The sequence below is a fragment of the Cebidichthys violaceus genome, unplaced genomic scaffold, assembly GCF_023349555.1.
Source record: "Cebidichthys violaceus isolate CVI_PGR_0920_01 unplaced genomic scaffold, fCebVio1.0.p SCAF_3, whole genome shotgun sequence".
NCBI lineage: Eukaryota > Metazoa > Chordata > Actinopteri > Perciformes > Stichaeidae > Cebidichthys > Cebidichthys violaceus.
The window spans coordinates 11,121,901-11,141,694 of NW_027176483.1; the positions used below are offsets into that span (position 1 = coordinate 11,121,901).

The following is a 19,794-nucleotide window of genomic DNA, read 5'->3' on the forward strand; positions in this document are numbered from 1 at the left end:
TTTAGTGTTGCAAATACTATTACAAGCCTCTCTATAATAGTATGATGGCTATGACAGTGATGCAAAAGCCATACAGATGCGAAATAATGTATTATTAGGCCTTTGCTTAATACAAGGTATTGGTAAAACAATGGGTTATTTGAATGAGGCAAACGGGCAGCAACATTTTAAAGAATAAAGTAACAAATACATTTGTAAGAAAGAAGAAAAAAGCTTCAGGAGGCTTTGCATTGGCAGTCCGTTATGTGTGGGGGCGGACCACTTCAGGCGCGCACAGCACGGCGCGCGTAGCAGTGCTTGAGCGTCGGCAAATAACCTCATTCTGCATACTGACTGTTATTTAGAAGGTCTTCTATTCTACCGTAGGTCTGAATTAGGGGATACCAGCAGAAGTGAGATCCGTATCTCAAGTACCGCTATGGCTGCGCTGTCGGGAGGGGAAATGTGCATCAAATACCTGATGTTTGCATTCAACCTGATATTCTGGGTGAGTTTAAAGCGAGGAAATGTAGCGTTCTCATGTAAGCATATGCATCCTGCCTGTATGTCTGTGTGTGTGTGTGTGTGTGTGTGTGTGTGTGTGTGTGTGTGTGTGTGTGTGTGTGTGTGAGTAAGAGAGAGCTTTGCGTGCATGCGCGTTAGTGTGTGAGCAGTTTACTATAGTGAATCGAATGGCATGGCGTCCCAGATTCAGAACCGCAAGCGTCCTTGTTTGCTAATCACAGTAGGCTATATTCTGGGTTGCCCTACGCATTATTTTTGGCGCTTGCCACCACCAAACACAAAGTGTCCCAATACGCGTGGAGACCGAGCTGGCTGGAGGAATAATCCCCAGTGGCCAAGTGACCCAGTTCTACTGCGCAGACTTAACTGGAGTTTGTGCGCACGGCATTTTAATAATTGCAATGGGAGTGGGAGGGGGAGGGGGAGGGGGGGCTGATATACTGATATAATAATAATTAAGACTTCTGCTCCCTCACGTGACGTGAAGAGTTGCGCATGCAAGCCAGCTTGTGTGTGTGTGTGTTTGTGTGTGTGTGTGTGTGTGTGTGTGTGTGTGTGTGTGTGTGTGTGTGAGTGAATGAGTCCTGGATATCCCATAAGGCTATTTGTGTCCTTCTAAGCTTGCAGGGTGTGTCTGGTTGTGACTGTTTGTTTGTGATCTCTGTATGTGTGTGTGGTTTCGAACGGATGCTTTGCCCTTTTATGAACGTTTATAAAGTGTGCAACTATAGATAGAACCAAGGATAACTATTCATTACAGGGCAGACAGGGATTTCCCAATGTGTGTGTGTATGTGTGAGCGAGAAAGAGAGAGAGAGAAAATGACCCAAGCAACAGAATCACAGAGATTCAAAAATGCAAAAACTGACGATTTGTAAAATAATAATAATAATTAACCGCAGTGTCAGTGTAGTGCACTTCTTGTCTGTCATTCAGAGTCAATGGAAAACCTGCTCAAACATCACACCCACATACTGTATATATAAATGCAGATGTGATGTTCCCTATTTGTGGAGGATTGAGCAGGAAGTGAAGATCTGACACACTGGTCATAGCCGTGCTCGTGCAGCCACAAATCACATGACACAGATATCTGATCTCAGCTCTGTCTGCACACAACATGAGTGTCCATGCACAGTTTTGTGTCAATGCATCAAGAGCAGGGTTCAAATACCTTGCTTTTAATAAAAGCAGCTTCTGGGAGTAGGAATGGGAAGCAGTTGTATTTCAGAGCAGTCTATTAGCTATAGTCACACATGATTCAGACACCAGAGCAGTAAATATTCTGCTAGGTATAGCACTTAAAAAAGGTTTTATGTCATCGTGCCTCAACAGAGCCCTCTGTGCTGCTACCTCCCAGATCATAACAACCTGTATGCCTGCACAACCTGCACAAATGCAGACACAAACTGTGCATGCATAGACATGTAACAAAAGAGAGAAAGGAGCACTGGGAATGATTCATATCACATACACAATGAACTCTCTTGACACTCCCTATATCAGGTGATAGTTTGAAGGGTTTCTCTGTCCACCACCTTTTTCAGCTGACACCATTATGCTTCACTTCCTGTCTGGGAAGAAGTTAGTTATTACCTACTCATAGTGGTGCATTGTGTAGACGGAATCAGCATGACTTTCACTGGGGGAATAAAGTGTGTGAAATATGCCATGTTTGTCTTCAACTTTTTCTTTTGGGTAGGTGTGCTTTACTTTTTTATTATTGTGTCTTTAATGTGTTGTGTGCCAGTGTGTGTGTGAGAGAACGAGAGAGAGAGAGAGAGAGAGAGAGAGAGAGAGAGAGAGAGAGAGAGAGGCGGAGAAGCTTCCTATTGTACATTCACATGCTACTTTGTGTCAATATTAAATACATATTCTGATGAATAAGGGAATGTGTGAGTGTTTTACTCTCATGTCTCTCTTCTCTGATTGTGAGACTGGTCTTGTTTTCTAGGTAGACACATGCACACATTCTGCAGACAGACACATTGACAGCATTTCATGCTCCCCATCAATGTGTTTTAATACCACTATCAAGATCTGATAGATGAGGAGTGAAAAATGTCTGTCTCCAGACCTATCCATATGATATCCATGTGGTGCAACATCTAAGTGGTAATTAGTTGTGATGTGTAGATGATTACCAATGTTTGTTGTATGTCGATATACAGTTGGATATACATAAGAGTTGCTGAATAAGAGTCTTTGGTGATTGGGCATCGTCTTTAAATGATCACTCTCACCTGATGTGTAGCCTCATGAAGCCATAATATGAATCTGGAGAGGGCTTACTTCCTCTCCGAACATTAATTGATCTTAATTTCTCACTGTTACACTCTCTATAATGATGAATCCTACTACTGTACATTTTAGACTGACCATGTACAGTGTGCACAATGCATTTAGTGTGGTTATAACTAATTACAGTGCTGTATGACAACATCTAAATGTTTTGTGTTTCAGCTTGCAGGCACTGCTGTCTTTGCGATAGGCCTGTGGCTAAGATTAGACCCAAAGACCAAAGGCCTGTTTGAAGGACCAGATTCTCCATATGTGTTTTACACAGGTAAGATCCTCTTAGTCCTTGAGCTGGACACATTATCCATTATCATTTAAGCAAAGGTAAAAGCACAGTTTGGGATTAGGTGAGCTCTGCTAAACACAAAATGTGCTTGTATGTATCTCTGATATTCTATATGTACGTGTAGGTGTATATATCCTGATTGGAGCTGGAGCACTGATGATGGTGGTGGGTTTTCTGGGATGTTGTGGGGCCATCCAGGAGTCCCCCTGTATGCTGGGACTGGTTTGTACCACTTTTTATTCTTCACGTAACTTTTGATTTAACTAACCACTAAACCACAAGTTTCTTTCTCTGTGTCTGAGTTATTTTTAAAATGTTTTTGTAGTGATCTCACTCAGCAGAACTTGGACTTGTTATCTAACTTAAGCAAGTGTGGATTGAGGACTGACCTTGGGCTCGCTAAGAAATATGAGCTACATTCATTAGTTTACTGAACAGTATCAAGGCCAGAGAAGAGTCTCTAGATTTCCTTACATTAGTTCCCCTCCTCCCTCCCGTCCTGTCTGGCCCTAATCTTCTTGCACTAAATCTCTCAAGAGGAGGAGCCTATGTAAATTGGTTTCAGCTACACTCAAATGACCTCACTTGTTCACACATGCGCGCAAAAGACATGAGCACACGCATGCATGGAAACACACATTCACACAATCAGCTGAGTTTAATTCTGTCTCTCCGTTTTGCAGTTCTTTTTCTTCCTGCTTATCATATTTGCCATTGAGGTTGCGGCTGGAATCTGGGTATTTTCCAACCAAAGCAAGGTAATTTACATGTTTAAATTATGTTACATTGATCATTTTATTTGTATAAAACTTTTCAACAATGTCACAAGCACTGTGCATTTTTAAAAAAGTACATTAGAGGCAGTGCAATAAGAAAAAGCACCATGTAGAAACAAAATACAAGCCACAAAATGATGGGCACAACAATGCAAAGTAAGTTATGTAAATAAAATGATTGTACCCGGTTTGCTGCTGTGTTGTAGGTGGTGAATGATATCACAACGTTCTACATGCAGACCTACAATAACTTCAAGACGACAGGGGATGAGCGACTCAAAGAGACTCTGCGGGTGATTCAAACCGGGGTGAGCATCGACTGCTTCGATATAATTCAGACTGACTCTGATCATATCTAAAAGGAATTTGGCACAAAAAGTATTTTCAAGCAAATGTTTATTTCATGTCACCAAGCAATACTTTTCAAAACTCTCCACAACAAGTATTATCCACAGTGTTTATAATGACTATGTTAGAAAAATATTACTCGATACCAGGTGTAAAATCATTAATCAGGACATTTATTCTTGCAAGAAGGAACAGAGTTGAAACACATACAGGTTATGCGTCAAGTTGCTGCTCAGAGGACTGTGTCTTATATAGTGCAGGTAACACATACAAAGGCTTTGAAGCAGAATGATTTAGTCAAGGTCTGGACCTTGTTTGAACCCGTCCTTTGGTAATTTGTTCTGTCAAATGTCATCTTATCCTAATATGGGAAGACGTCACGGTCTCAAATCAGCCCTGATCCATAACACCATAGCCTCTCGGTAAGAATGCGTAAATACTGTCGTGCACAACAAATTTACTATCTCCCTTGACGAAAGGTCACTAGAAGATGCTAAAGAAAAACAGCTGAGATAGCTATTGGGGAAAAGGTTCAACACAAGGTCACAAACTTTATGGAAGTAGCTGTCCAGCTTTCAATGACTAAAACAGAACATTCTTTAAGTTTTCCCAAAAGACTAGAAGTTGCAGATTCAGCAAATGACCTTAGGACAAGTTCAGCATTTTAAGAAAAAAGCTCATTCACTTTCTTCATTAGTGTGCTTAAAGGCAATTAGCCTGTAAAGACTAGAAGGACGGGGCAACAAGCCTACCAGCACCTCTAAAGCTCACTAATGAACATGTAGAATCTTACTTGTTTAATTTGTAAACAGTTATGTAAAAAACATATGTGTTGTTTAAGTGAGAGGTATACACTGTAACTGGTTCTGGCTGAACATTGTATGCATCCTACTATTCCTTTTAAACACTTAGCATTAGACATTTGTGTTTTTCCTTCCGCTGTCTGGTTTAAAGGTTTGACTTTGTGTATGTCTACAGCTCAACTGTTGCGGGCCAACTGGTTCTGTAGTAGATTCTGCCAAAGACACCTGTCCCCGGGGAGAGCCACTTGAGGTGCTCATTACGAAGGTACAACTACCCTCAATGTCTGTATAGATTGGATGCACACACAGCCAAGTACTTCTGTCAAGAGCTAAAGAAAGAAAAACAATCAATACGAGAGAGCATCTAACAGATGTCAGACATGTTTTAGCCGAGAGCTGGAGAAATTACCGTTTGTCAAATTCATAATGATGGTTTGATGTGTGTCAGTAATTTATTAGTCTTCCTGTTTGCAGAATAATTACCTCAATTGCCTTGCAGTGCTACTATGGCAACAATGGTTTACTGGAGCCTGCATGCTCTCAAGCCGTCTGTGCCATAGCACAAATCATGTTTCGGCATAGGTTCGGAGAAAGTTGAAAGGATTTGTGCTTGTGTGTTGCAGAGCTGCCCTGACGCCATTGATGAGGTGTTTGACTCCAAACTACACATCATAGGAGGAGCAGGCATCACCATCGGTGTTGTTATGGTAAGCGTGGTATTAACTGTAACTCGTTGAATTTTAGTGTCTGCTGCCCTGGAAGATGAACGCAGTGCAGAAATAATCTAAGACAAACACAATGTACGTCTCCCTCTCTTTCATAGGTGTTTGGGATGATCTTTAGCATGCTCCTGTGCTGCGCCATCAGGAAGTCTCGGGAGGTGGTGTGACACCTACCATCACATCCCAGAGTCTTTGTTAATGTTGCATGATGTCATTCGAGTCACATGACTCCCCACTGCCAATAGAAAAACACTAGTTGTTCAAGGAAACTAGGCTGGGTGCAGATATTTCAGATTATTACATAATCCATCAGTTATAACTGTGCTGCTGACACTTAAACCCAGCTTGTGATGTGGTTATTAGGCCCAACTATAGAATGGGTGTCATCTGTTCTTCGGTGGCAATGTAGTGCAGAGATTTGTAATTTTGTGGTCATTTGATTGAAATTAGTGTTGTGTGAACTGCTAATTATCTAAACAAAAGATCATATTATTGTATACTGATCACACTTCTATTGCTATCACTTGGGGTCACCTACATGACAGAAGAGTCATGGATCAGGGCCATGAAAAAGGCAACCACTACCACTTCAGCACAATACAGCAGCAGCCAATGACATTATTTTCTTACAACATCAAAGTCAAACCACGGTGACTAGTAGCCAATTCAATGCCGAGCTGTGATCTGTGGTGACCGAGTAGCATCTAGTTCCTTCATTGTGACATTTAATTTGTTCCCTTTTTTACTCACCCTTTACAAAAAAAACGCCTTTCATTTTTGTCATGTTTTGTAAATGTCTTCTTTTTTATTTGTAAAAGATTCATAAACTTAGTAGTTATATAGTACATAGTGGTTTAATATGTGGTTTGTATTTTATAATGTTATTTTTATTTTACAGAGATTGGGTTGATTTATACCATGTACACTATGTTTCACAGAGACAAATATTAATGAGAACCAAATAAACCAAAATGTACTGACTGAGTCGGCTCTGAGGGATTATATTATGGCACGCAATCACTCACTCACGCACACACACGCACACACACACAGTAAAAGAGACAAATGAGCTGTAATGTTTCATTAAGCCTTTTCTCAAAAGGTCAGTGACTAAAGTTCATTAACTAGAAAGAAAAATCTTCACTATTAGATTGATGCATTAACAAATTGTCTCTGCTCGGTATGTTAGATTTAGCTGTGTAGGATATAGGGAGCATGTAAGGGTTAGAAAGGCGTAGGGGCCTTGATAAGACTGAAAACAACCTCCAGGTTCTTTTTTTTGTGTGCGCAGTGGGAAAAAAACAATCCAAATACTCCCCCCAGCTTCCTTCTCTTTGATATTTGGGACCGACAAGTGTGACTCATGTAGTTTGATCAAAGCACAAACCAAGCCATGAGCTGTCTTTGTTTGTGAGTAATGCCGTCACAATTAAACTGCGGAAAATCTGTTTAAAACTAGGTGCACACACTGATTACAGTAAACAGTGCACAATTATGTATCATAGTTAATCTAGACATTTATTGATGACTCACTATTTTACCAAAAAGAAGTGAGAATAGAGTTAGAGTTCCTCTTCTGATTATAGCACAAGGAAGTACACTTTGATTTGGTTGTTGATAGCTGGGTGTTGCCCTCCCAGACACCCCACCCCCACGATAAAGATAACGCTGATTATAAAAAGGAGTGTGTATATACGTGAGACGATGCCTCCATGTTGTTCTCTGTGTATGCCTTTTATGTAACAGAATGTGTTGGCCAGGGGAAGAGGGCAGGAAACTGAGATAAGAAAGAGAAATGTGGAGAAAAAAAAGGAACCCTAATGAGAACTCAGGAGGAAAGAGGCCAACATCCACATTTACTCACTCACACTACTTCACATTAACACAGCAGATAAAGACTAAACTATTTTGAAAACAATGGCACATTCTGTCCTATACAGAGATCAACACTAAGTTGTTTGATGTTTTCTTTTTCTACTGTTATTGCCAAACCTAACCTTGATTCAGGACAGGTTGGTACAGAAGCAACGTAACGTTCTATTTGCCAATAAATTGAACCACACAACAGTTGTAATAGAGAATTTTCCCTTTGCTAGTACATTTCTACTGTGACTTAGTTTATCTGCCCTACTCACTAACTATATATGTGGCATATGATTGTGTACCTAGGAGAGTGGTAACAGGACCATATGGGTTATCTCTGCCTTTTGCTTTGATAAGAGGAAGTAACCAAATGGGGGGTGCAGTTTAACCAAAGAATGTTGAGGTGTGAAGATTCTCAGAGATAGGCAAGAGTAACAAAGACACATGTCTTTGTGTGACAAGGCTCAGAAGATGAAGGGGGTGACTGGAGGGGTCAATGGGGAGCTTGAAACTGTTGATCAATTGTATCTAATGTAAATACCTGATGTTCCCCCACCCTGTGTGCTGAGATGCTTATAAGCAAGAGAGACACTGGATTCTTGGCTCATCCTCTGCAGAATGAACTGCAGTTTGTTGACGGTGAAGCCTTCTCTGGCCAGAGAATAAATACTTCAAAAACAAACTTCTTTCCTCAATGTTTCTTGTTTCAGTATTCAGTATTATAGTACTCACTCGGTACTATTGAATTGTTTTTTTGTTTACTATCTCAGTGAAAGTAAAAACTTGCATTACAAATATATTGTAGTAAGACACAAAAAAACACTGTGGACATACAAAAAACGGCTGTAGCAATATATTCAAATGATACCTGAGTAAGTATTGAGAGAAAATATGTTTATGGATTTTATCTTGGGACATAATACAATCTCAGTCTTCTGCCTCATCCTCAGTGCCCTCCCAGGAAGCATTAGGAAGTCTGTGTGACTGGGTGTGTAAGGCAGTGTGTGTGTGCAGCACGGTGTCCACCTGGAGAAGACTTGAGACACACTGCAGCACGGCCAAAAGTACCCGGTATTTACAGGAGACAGATTCAAGGCCCGAGTCCGACATAACAACATTTGGTGACACGTCAGCTTCTCTACAACAATGCTTGGTTAGTTTACCTTCCTCTAGAGGACATTCACAATCACCCCCGACCCGTATGAGGATTCTGTTGTGTTCTTGTTTGTGTGCGAGGCTGAAAGGGTGCGAATGATTTTGAACAAAACTCAGGAGTCTGGTTTGAGTCTGCAGGAAACGTCGTGGACTGTGGCAGTAAATCTGTCGTGGCACGCTCAGTAGAGCATTTGCCAAGAGCTGGGAAACAGCAGGGACACCCATCATTGTGTCATCAGAAATTGAGCAACTGCTGCCATGCTGTAGGAGGGCATGGCTTAAGAGAAACTCAAATGTCCCACCAGCAGGTATAACACAGCCTGGCTCCAACACACACTGCTTGAAGGGAGTTGCATTGGGGATCTGATTGTCCGTATGTAAAGATGTGCTTTTGTTTGACTGCCGGGTCCTCTCTGATGCTGTAGTTGCAGTGACATCCATGGGCTCCCAAGTTGAAAGTAACATGCGGATAGCATCGCGAAGCGCACCAGCATACTGGTCAGTTTGCCCTTCCCCCAGGCCACAAATGACCAGACTACAGGGTTTGACCGACACCCTTTCCGCTGAATCATGGAAAGCCACGTGGACATACCTATGGAAGAAAAGAAGAAAAGAAGAAAAAAAACAACTTATAAAAGTATGTATAACCATATGTGTGATTTTGCTCATACACAGTGGATGAGAGGGAAAGAGAGACGTGTTTTCATACCTATGGGCTCCCAACAGTATTGGTCTGCAAAAGGTCAGTGTAGCAACGTGCTCTGGTTCAATCATCCAGCAGTCTCTGACAGGTGTGGCCCCACTTAGCCTAGCAAAGAGAGACAGCTCGTCTTCACTGACACACTCCACAATGGACATCTCTGCCTGTGCAGCCAAAGCTAGGACAGCCGCAGACTGTTTCACTGCAGACAGGAGCACAGAGACACCCAAACTCTGCAGGTTCGCAATGACATGCTCTAGTGACCTTTCTGCCCAGGCGTTGAACTGCACAATGTTTCTCTGCTTCCCTTCTTCTCCACACCCCAGCTCCAGCACTTCTTCTGCACGGAGCAATTTTGGCTGCAGGAACCCAGTGAAAACGACAGCTTTAACTGGCTGGTGGTCAGTCTGAGGGCAGGGTGCAGCAAAGTCCCTGTGAATGACTTGCCCCTTAATCAGACGGGAACAACTAACAGGGAAGCCTGACACAGGTGTATGCAAGGCCGCCAAGTTGTCCTTTACAAAGTGAAGTGACGAGGAAGGTAAGTCATTTTCTAACTTCCAGTCAGTGAGCAGCTCACAGGTGAGGTTGCTCATTAAGTCACAGTGGGTGCGACCCAGACGTGAATGAAAGAAGGATGTCAGCAGATTTTGAACACCGTGATTGTTTGTGTGCGCCTGTAATTGTGTTTTTGTAGTAAAATCCTCCCAAGAAAGACAGCATCCATACGGGACCACTCCTACTGCAATGAGATCATCCAGCTCCTCCAATGCAAATGCCAGCATCTTGTCAGCCAAGTGCCTGGCAGCGGCAGCCACTGCTGCTGCCTTGGAGTTATAGGCGTGAGACACATTAGGCTCCTTGCAGGCCGTTGTATGAATTATCCGTAGTAATGACGCCATCAGCAGTATGAATGTCTTGGACCCATCACCTGTCACGGTGCTGTGTTTCAAGACACACTCCACCACCATCCTAAAATGAGAAACACACAAATACATCACAAAACAAAAGGACCCTTGACAAAGCCCACGAAAGTGAGAGAGTAGCGTGTGTGTTACCTGGCCAGTGGATGCTCCAGTCGTAGTGCAGTGAGAATGCGAGTCCCACTGCGGCTCAACATGGCCTGTCCTGTGTCTTGTGTGAACAGCACCTGTCCTCCTTCAGGGCCAAAACTGCGGCGGACGACTGACTCCAACACACACACAGTCTGCAGAACATGTTCCAGGTGAAGATGCTCCACCGGCAGCATCCCCACACCCTGAAAGGCACACATGCTGAGGACAGGCAACAGACACAGTATTTTTATTCTTTTGATTTAGTGTCACAGGCAGTATTCAGATACACGTTTTTTGGCTTATGATGAAAATCAATAGAGGGTACCAGAGGTATTCAAATATTGTTGGCTAAAAATGCTTCAAGTGGGCACAAAAGGATAAATTTGACACATGGCAGATGTCAATTTTGGGTCTTTGCTTACATCACATGTTCTCAGTTTCAAATGTTAATGAATTACTACCTTGTTAAGACTGGTTTTGAACTGCAGTTCAAAGAATGGCAATGCATTACTCTTAATAAATAATACATTACACATAAATATTTCTACTAATATCTGTTCACAACATAATATGCATGCACTATATACAACCTAAACAGTGATTTATAATGTTTTACTCATACTGTCATACATTATTCAGTATAGTGTATGACAAACTGTATGTACACTATATAATGCACTGCATGCATGAAATGTGTGTTGTTGTACAGTTTATATAGAAACATACCATTTAACTTTAACCTACAGCCTGCTATATGCTATATGCTAGATAGCATTTTAGCATCTGCTATCTAGCTAGTTAGCTGAACGAATACGGTGAACTAGTAAGCGACAGCGGCTAAGCTTATTCTATCATACACCACAAACATGACTTAAAGGCACAACTTTCTAACTGCCTGACAAACAAAAACAACCTGTTTCTTCCCCAGAACGTGGTGCTATAATCTGAGAGAACTCACCATCAGTCCAGCAGGAACGCTTTCTCTGTATCCTAGAGACGAGACTTCTTCTGTGGTTTGTGACGTAGATGTAATTTAGATCACAAATGACTATTGCCCCCTAGCGAGTGGAGGTATGAGCTGTTTCACTATACAACAAAGATCGTGTTTGTAAATTGATTTAAACAATATATAACAGTGTTCTTGGTACATATACAATGTACATTTTACACTGTGTTTGTACAAAAGGAATTTCCTTTTTTACATGTATGAAAAATACGATGTGACTAAATGCTTACTGCTAATGGGAGTGTTAAGTGACTTTATCAGTTTGGATGTTTACATGTCTCCCTTCATTATCTGATAGTATGGCTTTACAAGGCTGATAATAGTGGTGCTATGTGTAGACAAATATGTAAGAAAATGTGCAGCACAGCAGGCCTATCACAGCAAAAGCAGACACCTAAACAATAAAAAGACTGATGGCTGAATTCCATTTAGCTGGTTAAGTTTAATGGCTAGTGTGCTATTGTGCATGTTGGCATAGAGTTACACTGTCATGGGTTGCTGGCATGCTTGGATAGAAGGAAGCCATCGTTAATGTTATTAGTAACACCTGTGATTTTCCTACAATGACAATGTCAAAACATTTTTAAAAAGGTCGTAGGTCCACTATTAACACCCTTTGTCACTAAACACATGTGCAATGGCTGTTTTCCTTCAAATGAACATCAGATTCTATTTAGTAAATTAGAAACATTTTGTTTGCAGACATCTTTAGTTGAGATTAGAGCTAATAACCACAACAGCATACATTTAATAATATTTGTAACTGTTTTAAATTGTGTGTCTGTATATGTGACGACTGAACTTTCTTGTTGTAATGACGTTTATCTGTAATTTGCTCTCAGGCCTCCCTAAAAGAAATCCTATTTCTTAATGGGACCTCCTCAAAAATAAATAAAGCTTAATTTTCTTCAAACATAAATGTGCTGAGCCCAAAATGTCAAATCCTCAAGGAGTGATAACCAAAATGTATCGAAAATGTTTGCCATAAGCAAAAGAAAAACATATTTCAAAAGTCACGAACAGAGGTTATGTCGAGCTCCCACTCCCCTGCCCATCCCCCCACCCCCTCTATTTCCCTCTGTCCCTCCTTCTGCACAGTATCTCTGTGCATCTCTGGTACCTCAAGGTGAACGGGGCGGGGCCGGAACTTGATCTCTGTGTTGCTGCAGAAACCACATCCTTACTTTCTAAATCAGGCAACATCATCTATACATAGACAATATGAGACAGTTCTGCAGCTACTGCCAGATGTACAGATGCACACACACCAACACACACACACAGAGCGTGTCCACTATGAATGTGAATGTCCTCTATTGCTGAACTCTCACTATGCTAATGAGCCTTTTAAAAAGCTATGTCACTAATGAATATGCATCAGTGGCCCGGTGAGGGTGACTTGTATAGGGATGGGGACAGAGGCCGCCAAGAGGTGGGGAGTCAGAAATAAGCACCCAAGGCTCCCATGAGACCTGAATTGACAGGAAACAACACATTCACAAGGAACACATAAAGCACACACACAGAGGGAAGCAACACCAGATGACCGAGCTGCAGTTCCACCTATCCCAACCCTATCTGGCCCCACCCTTCTTCTCTCTCGCTCCAGCTTCCATACACCTGCACTCTTCTTCTTGATGCCTAAGAACTGGTGATAGAAAACTCTCCCCTACCTCACTGTTTTCCACCGCCTCTCCTGTCCTCTCTGGTCCTGTCATCTTTCCTCCTCCTCCTCCACTTCTCTGTAAAGAAAAGGAGTACCTGTGAGTCTGGACATTGCTGCGTGGATGACTGAATACAGGTATGTCTCTGGGTCTTTTTGTTCTTTCTCTTTGTTTCATCAATGAAAAGTACTTTGATTTATTTTTCTCACTGACTGTGCTGAGTTAAAAAGGAACTGTTCATAAACCCATGAACGCAGAGAAATAATATTAATCAGGTCTGTGCCGGTCATTCTGGTGTTTACCGGATACAACATCTAAATCATCATGGGTAATTTATTAGTTTGTAACTAAAAAAATGTCAGTTCTTTTCTTTCGCTTCTGCTGAAAGATTCACGTCTTCTGAAGGTTGAGATAATGTCCAATGTCAAGCTAAAAGCAAGGCTCTCTAAAGTTGTCATTTTTAAGGTAAAGAGCTGCAATGTTGAATTGGCACCATATTTCATATACTGTAATGAATTTGCAACCTTTTTAGTTCAGGTGTAGACAGAGTTTAAGCTGCTTTAACAACTGAAGTTAGGGGACCGTATGGTGCGGATGAGTCAAACATGAGAGAAAGGCGCACATTTTCACAATTTAAATATATTTTTGTTTCATACTGGCACATAAAAATATAAAAGCTCTGAATTATTGATTATTATAAATTTGTTAAATCAGAATCAGAAATACTGCTTTGATAATAACATGCTCAATGTTAAAGACTTGTAAAATGTGAGACATGCTGTTCTTGTTGGCATCATTTAAGTTTTGTTGGATGCACATCGTGCAGCTGTTAATGAATCAGTGATCAGTAATCTGATATCAGTGTCTGATCACAACTGCTGACTCAACCCCAGATACTCAATACCTGTGATGTCTGCAGAATACAAAACAACAAATCAAAACATTTTTGCACTTGGGAGTCGAGTCTTGGCAGTGGGACTTTTCTTTCACATACTGAGCATGACCTTGGCCCATGATTCTCACTGCTGGAAGCTCACTGTGGGACAGCAGCAGTCCACGCGTGGCGCTTCCAACTTCCTCTCCTCCGTCCCTCTCTCCTCCATGTCAGCAGGTTTGGTAGAGACAGCTGCTTGCATATCCTGTTCAAGTGCCAGGGCAGCAGAAACGGGAGAAGTCATTTGACACCGATGGTCATACAGTGTCTATAAGCAGATTATTGCTACAAATAAATTTTATCAATAGCATGTATGCTCTGGCGTGTGTGTTTTTTATGTGGTCTGTATGGATGGATCCTTAAACTTTTTGCAGATTTGGGAGGGATTTACAGGTTTGCCTATTTCTGCTTGTTCCATATATTGCACAAGCTGTTATTTTAAAACTTTCTGTATCTCCATTTCTCTACCAGTTTTATTCCGGATCTATTGTTACTCCTCAAATAATGACTGGGAACCGTCGAGCTCCCCCGGCCTCACCAGGCACCCCAGCTATCCCAACCAACTTGCAAAATGCAACAACCACTCCAGGCCAAAAACAATCTGGAGGCCACAGTCACAACAAGTTCATGAATGAACTCCACAGCATCCACAGTGAGTTAGACATCTATGTAATTCCCAAACCCTTTGGACCTTTAGGCAGGTCAGGTATAACACATTTATTGTGTCAAATGTCCATCACCAAAGCCAGATATAATTCTGGAGCTTTTTGGTGAAGCAGGTGAAGCAGAAAAGCATTTACTCAAATGAGACAGATATACATGTTGCTTTAAGTGCATGATCAGTTTCTCTTGTGTGGAAGTTATTTCCTTTCAAAAGTTCAGACGTGCTGCTATGTGCATTTATTACAGAGAGTCATAAAAAAAAATGTCATCTTGTAATTGAATATGCCAGTTGATATCACAGTCATATATTGCTTCAATAATGATATAGAACAAGCAGAATACATAGGAGATGGAAAAATGCTTACGCCGTACAATATATTGTAATCCAGTATTACACCATGGCCAAAAATACGACTTAAAAGAACAATATTATTGCATTTCCCAGTGTTTCTGATCATCTTCTACTCTCTGTATGTTTTACTACCTCTGTCTGTGTTTTCAGACTGTGTGAGAAAAATAGTTTTACCTTGAGGTGGAATTTTAGGGTAACATTTTGAACACCGTATTCAAGTGGCTGACTAAAACAGTATGTAAATCAAGTGGGTTTTATGTGGATTTGCAGCACCATCATGGGCTGTTGCTGCCCTTTGCCTCGTGAGTTTGTGTGTGGTGCTGTCGTGTGCTGTGTGTGTGTGGAGGAAGTGCTTGAAAAACAAGGACAAAGAAAAGGACAAGAAAAAGGGAAAAGAGAAGAGCAACGGAGGCTTTGACACTGAAATGGATGGAGGTTACAGCGAGGTAAGCCACACGCACACACGCACACACACACACACACACACACACACACACACAGACACACAGTCTCCCCCTGCAGATGTATTGTCCTTGCAATGTATCACAGTCCTGACATCCGGGTCACCCAGGACTAGTAAAACTGTCCCTGCCTGTTAGGGCTAATGGATGTTTCGCCCATTGCTCATATTGTAGTAAAGCTTGATGTCTGAGATGAGTTGTTGGTGGTCACATTTAAACACACTGATGGTGTAAAATGTGCCTGTTCCCTTTAAACAATAAATGAACTTGAGATGGTAACTTTATCTTTGTTTGATTGCCTCTAGCTGTGTAATGCTATACTAGCAGGAACACAGCACAAATAGCTGCTCCACAAGCTGTGAGACAGAAGGTCTTCCTTGATTACTTGTAAAGCTATATTTTCTAACCGCATGTGATTTGTGTGTGTCTCTGTATGCTTGCAGCCACTGAAAGATGAAAGCAACAAAAAAACAGAGCTGTCAGATAATGAGCCCAAGGATGAGGAGAAGCTGGGCCGACTACATTTCACATTAGACTACAACTTCACAGATAATACGGTGAGATGCTGCTTTTCACAATGACGTTTTCGTGCCCACAATCTACCGACATTCTAATACTTCTCCTGTCTCTGTCAATCAGCCAGATTCTCACCTCTTGTTAATAATTTCCTTTGCCATCACATTCTAGCTGATAGTCGGCATCTTGCAGGCTGCTGAACTTCCTGCAATGGATGTGGGCGGTAGTTCTGACCCCTATGTTAAACTCTATCTGCTCCCGGACAAAAAGAAAAAGTTTGAAACCAAAGTCCATAGGAAGACTCTTGAACCCAACTTCAATGAGACTTTCACATTTAAGGTAAATTGATGAATTAAAAAGTAGAGTATTTATCCTGACTGATTGGGTTCACTATCAGCTCATGGTACATGATGTGTTTCAAGTTATTGTCTTTGACGTGTGTTTTGTAGGTACCATACACTGAGCTGGGCGGGAAGACACTGGTGATGACTGTATACGACTTTGACCGTTTCTCAAAACACGATGCCATTGGAGATGTGAAGATACTGATGAGCAGTATGGACTTCAGCCAGTCTCTGCAGGAGTGGAGGGATCTGCAGAAGGCAGAGAAGGAGGAGGTGGGAGCACACAGTGAGAGTTTAACTTGAAAAAAGAGATGTACAAAGTTGCATACAATAAAAAAAATCTTGCTTTTAGATTTTCCAAAATTGTTATTCAGTGGTAAACACTATTTTTAAAACTGGGTCTCATTTGATTCAATGATGTATATCTTTGTGTTTAGAGAAAAAGGTTACTGATGCTTGATGTCTCTTTGGCTTGAGTAAAATCGCATACTTTCTCCTTTTGATATTTACGCTTATATAAGTTTCCAGGCAATTCCCCAACAACATACTCAATTCTTTTTCTCTGTATTAGAGTGAGCGGCTTGGAGACATATGTTTGTCCTTGAGGTATGTGCCTTCTGCAGGGAAGTTGACTGTGGTGATTTTAGAGGCCAAAAACCTGAAGAAAATGGATGTGGGTGGATTATCCGGTGAGTCAAACAGTAAAAAAATAAAAACAAGAATTATATTAGATTTAAGTTTAAGCTCCATGTCAGACTATAAATGTGCTGGAGGTTTTTTTTGTATAAACAACTTCAGGGCCACAGTAAAGTAACGCTTTTAAAAAAAATATTTAAAACTCTTCAAGTTATATAAAATATAAATGATGTCTCAGTTATATTAATATTTTCATAATATAAAATACACCCTAAATAGCCCAGATTTGTTAACTCTGGTTGAACATTAAGGCCTTAGAACTGCTTTTCAGTGGTGTGATTGTCATGAGTTACTACAATAGATGTTGTGTTTCACTGATGGAGTAACTGCAACAGTGCCAGGCTGTGAGTCTGTCGCTCTGACATAAAACCTCTCTGTTCTCTCTGTCAGACCCTTATGTGAAGATCCACTTAATGCAGAATGGGAAAAGACTCAAGAAAAAGAAAACAACGACAAAGAAGAACACTTTAAACCCTTACTTCAACGAGTCTTTCAGCTTTGAAGTGGCATGTGAACAGATAGAGGTGCATATATTTGTACACACACACACACACACACACACACACACACACACACACACACACACACACACACACAAATGCAATTCATCAGAAATGTCATTCATTTTCTTTGTGTGTGTGTGTGTGTGTGTGTGTGTGTGTGTGTGTGTGTGTGTGTGTGTGTGTGTGTGTGTGTGTGTGTGTATTTTCATTCATAGAAGGTGCAGGTAGCAGTGACTGTGTTGGACTATGATAAGATTGGGAAGAATGATGCCATCGGGAAAGTGCTGCTGGGCATTAAAAGCACTGGGACTGAGCAATGCCATTGGGAAGACATGCTGGCAAACCCTCGTAGGCCAATAGCCCAATGGCATAGCCTCAAACCAGAGGATGAAATCAACGCCCTAATTTCGAACAAGAAATGAAACCGTGACCCCTGGTTTGGTGGGCCATGACATTGCAGCATTTACCTCAACTACTTCCAAATTGTGTTCCTAACTCTTCCCTTATTCCTCAAAGAACCCTTTATGCTTCTTAGCGCCATACATCTAACCAATAATACTCTGTTTTACCCTTGACACTATGCAAGTCACTTTTATGGACTTTCTTCTTCCTTTAGTAACTTCCTCCTGCTTAGACCTAAACTGCAACAAAGGGTTGTAAACAAAGATGTATCACTATGTACAGTGCTAATAAACCAGATGGGATTGTTTTAATTTGAGTGTCTTTCTTCTGTTCTGTCCTGATATCAGCTACACCTGATACATAACATAATTATATAACTGATGCCTTTTGCTTGTTAAATAATGGGTTGTTATAAATTCCCTTTATAGAAATGTATGTACTTGAGAATTTCCATTTTATCCCATAGCAACATCTTACAATAGAATTGATAGTTATAAAAGCTAGAGTACACTGGTTAGGGTTGGAGTACAGCCTTGAATGAGAGAAGTGCCAAGATAAGAGTCTTGGCATCATCATTTATGGACACGTTTCTCTGCAGCATCACAGCCAGAGTGGCAGAACAGATGAAGCATCACCCATCCTTTCCAACTTATTGGTATAGACAGTAGCTGTGATTAGTCTTCATGACACAAAGAAAAAAGATGCAGAGCCTTGCAGTTTGAAGTGTAGATGGCAACATAACAATAATAATGAAAACATTGGGTTCAGTGTGTTCTTCCACAGATTTTAATATTGTCCAGCCTTATAAAGGCTAGACAATATAAAAGGAATAAGAGAGTCAATAAACATTATAAGCCTCACAATAATATTACTATTGGGCTCGGCTATTTTGCATTGGACTGTGTTATATTGTGCAGATGCTGCTTTTATTGTGTCTGCACCATGGGCACTATGGTCAGCACCATGCTTCAACAACAATCAGCAGCAATTCTACTTCCAAATGTGGCAATTATTTAAGTTGCATATACTGAGTTAGTTAATAGTTTACCATAGCACAGCAACTCATAAATGCATAGGTACTGAGCTCCAAGGCATGTGGCGAGGTGTTTTTTTTTCTTTCATTTTTTACATTAAACGTAAAATATTATCTAAATATAACCTCCTGCCCCTCACCAAGAACATAAACATGAATTAAATGCTTTATTAATAGACAATACTTTTGCCTTACTATTTTTGAGCAAAAACATAAAAGGGGGGGGGGGTTCACACTGCCCTTTTTTACTGCGAATTGTTATTTGGCAAAGTGTTCACTCAACATCATGGCTTGGTAAAACGTGTACGTTGTTGCTGTTCTATAAAGTTTCGTGGTTTCGTTACAGTGATGAGGTGATCTTACTGTTTTGCTGACTGCTGACACATCGATTCTTGGTTAACTATATTTTTGGTTGGTAGAGAGTGTGTAAAACTTATCGCAAGTGCAACATGCGGGAAAAAAAGGAAATTCGCTGCCCTCCGTTTTCCTCCGTTCATGTCTACGTCAGTGGCGTAACACCAGGGTCATGTGGTCCGCCAGATATTTAACCGTAACTTTGGAGGTGAAAACCTCCGTGATGGAGCGACAGACCTCGGGGCTCTCACACAGACTACAGAGGCGAAGAACCAAGCCTGCCTGTCTGGCTGCTGAGGATGTTGGAGTGACAGAGAGCAGTGCACGTGCTCACCGGCCCACACAGGTGCTCCTCG

At 41.2% G+C, this 19,794-nt stretch overlaps 3 protein-coding genes across 4 annotated transcripts; 2 read left to right on the forward strand and 1 right to left on the reverse strand.

Annotated features, from left to right (window-relative positions):
• The first annotated feature begins 281 nt into the window (after window positions 1-281).
• cd9a (CD9 molecule a) lies at window positions 282-6,721 on the forward strand. Of its 2 annotated transcripts, none has more exons than XM_068723504.1 (8): window positions 282-487; window positions 2,968-3,070; window positions 3,213-3,310; window positions 3,772-3,846; window positions 4,071-4,172; window positions 5,191-5,280; window positions 5,639-5,722; window positions 5,839-6,721. In XM_068723504.1, exons 1-8 carry the CDS (start codon window positions 419-421, stop codon window positions 5,902-5,904), a joined length of 687 nt encoding a protein of 228 aa, XP_068579605.1. In that variant the 5' UTR covers window positions 282-418; the 3' UTR covers window positions 5,905-6,721. The 2 variants fall into 2 exon arrangements, with proteins under 2 accessions (XP_068579605.1, XP_068579607.1); XM_068723506.1 differs by lacking the exon at window positions 282-487 and adding an exon at window positions 2,078-2,202.
• A 1,728-nt stretch (window positions 6,722-8,449) lies between these two features.
• On the reverse strand, window positions 8,450-10,728 carry bbs10 (Bardet-Biedl syndrome 10). The gene is made up of 3 exons (XM_068723469.1): window positions 10,514-10,728; window positions 9,465-10,427; window positions 8,450-9,347 (listed from the first exon to the last, which is right to left on the reverse strand). Exons 1-3 carry the CDS (start codon window positions 10,726-10,728, stop codon window positions 8,528-8,530), a joined length of 1,998 nt encoding a protein of 665 aa, XP_068579570.1. The 3' UTR covers window positions 8,450-8,527.
• A 2,494-nt stretch (window positions 10,729-13,222) lies between these two features.
• syt1b (synaptotagmin Ib) lies at window positions 13,223-18,279 on the forward strand. Its single transcript, XM_068723810.1, has 9 exons — window positions 13,223-13,317; window positions 14,586-14,766; window positions 15,400-15,575; window positions 16,034-16,147; window positions 16,278-16,445; window positions 16,556-16,723; window positions 17,022-17,139; window positions 17,537-17,670; window positions 17,865-18,279. The coding sequence occupies exons 2-9, from the start codon at window positions 14,619-14,621 to the stop codon at window positions 18,069-18,071; spliced, it is 1,233 nt and encodes a 410-aa protein (XP_068579911.1). The 5' UTR covers window positions 13,223-13,317; window positions 14,586-14,618; the 3' UTR covers window positions 18,072-18,279.
• Window positions 18,280-19,794: the final 1,515 nt, after the last annotated feature.